The following is a 6,000-nucleotide window of genomic DNA, read 5'->3' on the forward strand; positions in this document are numbered from 1 at the left end:
CTTTATTCTAAAGAGCTGTTTCCAGAGCTTCCTCATACCAAAAAAAAAAAAAAAAAAAAAAAAAAAAAATCCATAAGCCCTACAAAATAGATCTAAATGTTACTATCTCCCCAAAATATCCAAGATTAGGCAGTCCTAGGCTCTAGGTTCTTTTCAACAGGGCTATTTTATCTCTAAAATCTTCTGGTTCTTTCTAACTGTGCACATGTTAAGTGAATCAGCCACAAAATGACTACCTGAAAATGAACAGGGGAAAAAGGGAAATCGGAAGAACGTACCCCAGCCGCTATAACCTATAACCAAACTCACCACCTAACCCGGTTCTAGCAGTACTTCATCCTGTAATAAATGCTTTGAAAGAAAAAAGAAACACCAGAAATAAATGTATCTTAAAGGCCCCCAAAAATGGCCTTCAGAAATCCAACTAGGCTCCCCAAAAGATGATGAAAAAAGTCCACATAAGCACATCTCTTTCCCGTTTTCAAGAGCAAAGTGTTGGGAATACTTCCAGGATGCCTTTCTGTTGATTTCTCAGGACCAGTAACCATGGTATTTTGCTCCTCCCCACCTAAGGAGAGAAAGTTTAACAAAGCCAGTATTTACTGAATGCTCATTCACATAAAGCCAATTTAACCGCAGAACCTTTCAATCTCCAAACTAGTTATACACCCTAAAACTTTGTGGGAAGGCAAATTCATAAAAGACGGAAACCTGTAACAGAGGTGACCAGCAGCTGCGGAAAGAGGGAGAGTAAGTTCACGTGTAAGCGCTCCAGTTTGGGACGATGATAAAAGTTCTGGACGGGAACAGGGGATGATGGTCGCACAACACTGTGAATGCGCTTCACGTCACTGAATCGCACAATCAAAAACGGTTAAAGCTGTAAATCGTACGTTATGTATGTTACCACAATTTTTAAACAATTTGTAGAAAATCAACTGTGCGCCCAGGCGTCCCCTCTCCTCCCAGCGGTAGGTTGTAGCCACGGTCTCTCCGCTTCTTTCAGGTGACGGCTATGAGAATGGCTGGGTCTCACGGGGACACAAGATGATGCGTTAAAGCTTTAATTAAACTTGAAAAACCAGGAACCCCAAGACAGAGCCTTATTCTGGACGAGAAAAGGTGACGAAGTTCGCAGGTCGGCGAGCCCGCCTAACGAGGGAAAAATCCGCTCCTGGAACACGGAAGAGGAGCTTTCTTCCCGCCCCCCCCACCCTTTGTTTGGTTGTTTCTAAGGGTGAACACTGAGCAGCAGATGCGAACTCTCTACAATTACCTACTGCGCACCTGGGAGGCGCGAGGGACGCCGCGAGGGACTCGAGTCGGGGCCAGAGCATGGGGCTAGCGGCGGTTCCGACCGAGGCACTCCCGCGGGGCGGGGGAGGGGAAAAGGAAGAGGTGGCGCCCCGCACCGGCCTCGAGGTCCCTGCCGAAAGCCAACCGCCTCGCCCAGGCTGCCGTTTACCGGGGCTCACCGCGCGCGAACTGCTGCGCGCGCACGCCCTCCCCTCCCCCCACTTTACGGATCGCGAAACTGAGACCCGGGGCGGTAGGGGAGGGGAGTTGTGAAACCACGCAACCCAAGGTCACTCGACACAATAGCGGGCGGCGGACTCCGTGACTCCCCGGCTTCCCGAACCCGCGCCATCATCCCCGTGCGCAGGGACCCGGCCTCAGGCCTCGGCGACGGGCCCGGCCTGCACGGGCCGGCGGAGCCGAGGTCCGCGTCCTGGGAGGAGAGGGCGATCCCTGAGGCGCTCACGGGCGGCCCGGCTTCACTCCTCACGGCCAAGGCCGCCCCCAGAGGCCGGCCGGGCTAGGAAGGCCCGGGCAGCGGCCGCGCCGGTGGGAGGCCACCAACAGACCTAACGGAGCCGCCGCCAGCCGCCGGCCGCCGCGAAGGTGCCGGGCCCGGGACAAGGAGCTGTGGAATACTCACCCCTTCGGACCCGGAGCCCCGTTGCCGCTTGGCACGCCGGGCGCGCCGCTCTCCTCCTCCATTTTGGTCTCTGTCGTCGCCACCTCGGCCGCCGCTTCGACCCCTGCCGCCATTTTCTCCGCGTCTGGGCTTTGTGTGAGGGAGCGGGATGCAAGCCGCTGCGCCTGCGCGCTCACGTGACTCGGCGCGACCAGTAACGCCTGCGCGCGCCGCAGCCCGCTCCCGCCTTGTCCCCTCCCGCCACGGGCCACGCCCCTGCTCGGGGCCACGCCCCCGCCACGCGCAAGCGCGGACCGGCAGCTGTTATTCATTCATTACCGCAAACAATTTGCGTTAGGTACGTACGGTACTTCACCCGGTCTCGAAGTTGGGCAGGGGAGGCACCCCCCCCAACTCTCTACAGGGACCAACTCACTCCCAGCTTCCAATCTAATCAGAGCTGGCGCAGAGAAGCCGCGAAAGTTTTGTTTACTAGAATATAAAGGAGTTCCCTAGGACCCGGGCCGGGCCAGACAAGACAGCTGTGCAAAATGCTCTCTGCCTAAGCAGGTATCATCCTGCACCAAGAATATCTGGGCTCTGTCTGGCCTGTCTCCCCGCCAGGTTGGGAGCTCCTGGGTGCGGAGTTCATGGCCTAAGTTCCTCTCACTGAATGCATTAACCAAAAACTGAAACATGTAGCTGAGGACTTAGTGTGTGCTCATGGATATTTCTTGAGTGAATGAACAGGCAAGAATCCCAACATGACAGAAGAAATTAGTCACTGGCCAGACGAGCCCATTAACCTTAAGGGTGGCTCCTTTCTGCCTGCCCCTGGATCCCTTTGTCCTGAAGACTTGGCTCTGTCCAGAAACAGGTTTTCAAGGGCGCTAAAGGTTGTGTCCTGGGGCAACCACGCTGGCCTAGGAAGAAGCCAGAGCAGGGGTTGGGGGAACGTTCAGAAGCCTCCAGCTCCCTTTCCCCGCAGCACCTCGCTCCCCAGTGTCTCTGGAACTTTGAAATGCTTCACTGGATCTTGGAGAAGCTCCCATTCAACCACCGAACTCTCTCTAGGTTTACAAAGGTTAAGTTTTCTTTACCCCCTCTCTCACAGAATGGCTGCATATCAACAGGCTCTGGGGGAATATCTCAACTGCCACACCAGCTGCTTAATGTGGCCTGGCGATTCTGACCCAGACTGAGAATTCCAGGCCCAGAGACGAACTCCCAACCAGCCTGACACAGAGGGTAGGCCCCATTCCCACGTACTCCCCAAACTCCTCTGTCTCATAGAATTTCCTTCTGTCAACCATCTTCAAGGATCTCCTCCCCCCACACCCACCTCTGCTAAATTAAATTCAGCTCTGCTGCTCTACTAAATTCCCTTGTGCACGTCAGGTCTTCTCCTGGGGCTGCACAGGTATCTAAGCTTACCTTCCTCGCCCTTAGACCTCTCCTAGACTCAAGGGGTCCCTGGGACAGATGGAGCCTCACCAACCTCTGAATCTGCCTGCTCAGCAAGGCTCAGAGATGATGGAAGAGGCCCCAGTAGTCTGTTAGAATGAGGGAGAAGAGTCCAAATGCAAAGCAGCGGGGCCAAGAGGCCACCTGTCTATCCAGTCCCTCTCCTGCAGTGAGTGTAATCGGAAATCAGGAAGAAGCCAGGCCTTGGTTGAGGAGACAAACTTCCAGGCTAGGTTTCTATGGGCTGGTTGACTTAACCCAATGCTGCCCACATTCCTGGGTCTTGCCATCTCCTGAACCATGATTTTGTTCATACTTTCCTTTAATTGACACTTTTTTCCCCTTAAATATGCTTTTAAATTTTGCCTTACATCACACTACATACTGGAAACTTGCTATAAATAGCTTATTGTAAAAAATAAGAGGGTGATGCCATTAAAGTACAAATTCAGGGGCGTCTGGGTAGCTCAGTTGAGTGGCTGCCTTCAGCTCAGGTCATGAACTCCAGGTCCTGTGATTGAGGCCCACATCGGGCTCCCAGTTCAGTGGGGAGTCTGCTTCTCTCTCTGCCTCTCCGCCTGCTCATGCTCTCTCTCTCAAATGAATAAACAAAATCTTTTTTAAAAAAATAAAGTACAAATTCAGTCATGCGGCACTACCAACAGCTCTGAGCCCAAGACTTGCTCTCTCTTTTGCTAGGGTTAAGGGTCATTAAAGACTGCCTAGGGGTGCCTGGGTAGCTTGTGGGTTAAAACCTCTGCCTTCGGCTCAGGTCATGATCTCAGGGTCCTAGGATCCAGCCCCACATTGGGCTCTCTGCTCAGCAGGGAGCCTGCTTCCTCCTCTCTCTCTGCCTGCCTCTCTGCCTACTTGTGATCTCTGTCTGTCAAATAAAATAAATAAAATCTTAAAAAAAAAAAAAAAGGCTGCCTAGCACCAAACTGCAATTTTCTCCTCACTATAATTAAAAGTATCGGAAGAGGGGCACCTGGGTGGCTCGGTTGGTTAAGTGGTCAAGTGTCCAGCTCTTGGTTTGGGCTCAGGTCATGATCTCAGGGTCCTGGGATCCAGCCCCCCCCCATCGAGCTCCTTGCTCAGCGGGGAATCTGCATGAGACTCCCTCATTCCTCTCCCCAGCTCGTGTGCGCATGCATTCCCTTTCGTTCAAATAAATCTTTTTTTTAAAAGATTTTATTTATTTGTCAGAGAAAGAGGAGGGGGCACAGGCAGGCAGAGTGGCAGGCAGAGGCAGAGGGAGAAGCAGGCTCCCTGCCAAGCAAGGAGCCCGATGTGGGACTTGATCCCAGGATGCTGGGGTCATGAGCCGAGCCGAAGGCAGCTGCTTAACCAACTGAGCCGCCCAGGCATCCCAAGTAAATACATCTTTAACAAAACAAAACAAAAAAAAGTGTTAGAAGAGATTTGCAAAGGATCTTTTTTTCATGATGGCTCATCCTGGGGCCTCAGCACTGTCTCCAGGGACAGCACATCCCAAAGTCAGCCCATGAGAGGTGGGCGCCAGAAACACGCGGCATAAAAACCTACAGAAGTTTAAAAGGGCCCTGATCGCCGGCCGAGCTGAGGCACTTGGGGATGAAACTGTTCTGCAGGCCCCCAGAAGCCTGCAGAGGCCTACTCATCTATCCATCTGCCCCTCTGCCCCTCGGTTACAGGGCTCCAAGCATGGCTCAGCGGCTCTGCGGCTCCTCCCCTGGGCCGCATAGTTTCCAGCCTTCAGGCCTTTGCCCTTTGCTGTTCCTCCCCGCCCCGTGGCCAGGCTGGCTTCCCCATTAACTACCTACGGCAGAAAGGGTTTTCCTCCGTCTCCGGGTGAGCCACAGACCCGACAGTCGCTCGTACAGCAAACAAGAGAAAACACCAGACACTGTGCTGGGCCCATCAGGCATGCGTGGCCGTGGGTGAGTAACCCCACGGCTCTGAGCCTCTGTTTGCTTATTTGCAAATGGGATTCACAAGAGAGCCCCGGAAGCCACCTTGTGGATCTGCTCTGAGTAATAACTGTGACTCCACGGAGGGAACCCTCAAATGTAGAAAGCTCAGAAAGAGCTGGAGAAGCGGACGCCGCTGCTAGCATGACTATTCTGCGGCTTTTCCCGAGGACGCAAAACGCTTGGCATTAGACCAAGGCCCCGGGGGTCAACCCTAACTCTGCTTCCTAGAGCCTTGTGGCCTTAGACAAAAGCTTCCCTGCTCTGAGCCTCAGTCTTCTCTGTAAAAGGGGGGTAAGAGCCATTCCTGCCGCTGAGGATGGGCAGAGGGAGGACACCTGTGAAGGCTCAGACACAGGTCACCCTCGCTTAGTACAGACGTTAGTGATTCGGGGTGTGAAAGGGCCCGGCGTGATAACTTGGCCCGCTGTAGATGCAAAGTAGACGGAAGCTGTTCTTCTTACGTGTGTTTACTTGAAATCATTTATTATATGACCCTGCCACCTGCTCTTTGCTCGAAAACTCCGGCTTTGTGTCTTCCGGGCGTACACAACAGATCCCTCAAAATCAGCTGAGTGAGGGTCCGTTTTGTTTCTTTAACCTGATGCCCTGAAGGTCCCAGGTGCCTCCCTTCGAGGCCTCGGCTCAGAAATGTAACTGACAAGTCCA

At 53.4% G+C, this 6,000-nt stretch overlaps 1 protein-coding gene across 9 annotated transcripts in view; it reads right to left on the bottom strand.

Annotated features, from left to right (window-relative positions):
- HNRNPM (heterogeneous nuclear ribonucleoprotein M) overlaps window positions 1–2,093 on the bottom strand; it is a 41,963-nt gene extending 39,870 nt beyond the window's left edge. For all 9 annotated transcript variants that reach the window (XM_045991898.1, XM_045991893.1, XM_045991897.1 and 6 more), the window contains exon 1: window positions 1,940–2,093. In XM_045991898.1, the coding sequence (XP_045847854.1) occupies window positions 1,940–2,052 (113 nt within the window). In that variant the 5' untranslated portion in view covers window positions 2,053–2,093. The remainder of the gene's footprint in view (window positions 1–1,939) is intronic.
- Window positions 2,094–6,000: the final 3,907 nt, after the last annotated feature.

This window comes from Meles meles, chromosome 20 (genome assembly GCF_922984935.1).
Source record: "Meles meles chromosome 20, mMelMel3.1 paternal haplotype, whole genome shotgun sequence".
NCBI lineage: Eukaryota > Metazoa > Chordata > Mammalia > Carnivora > Mustelidae > Meles > Meles meles.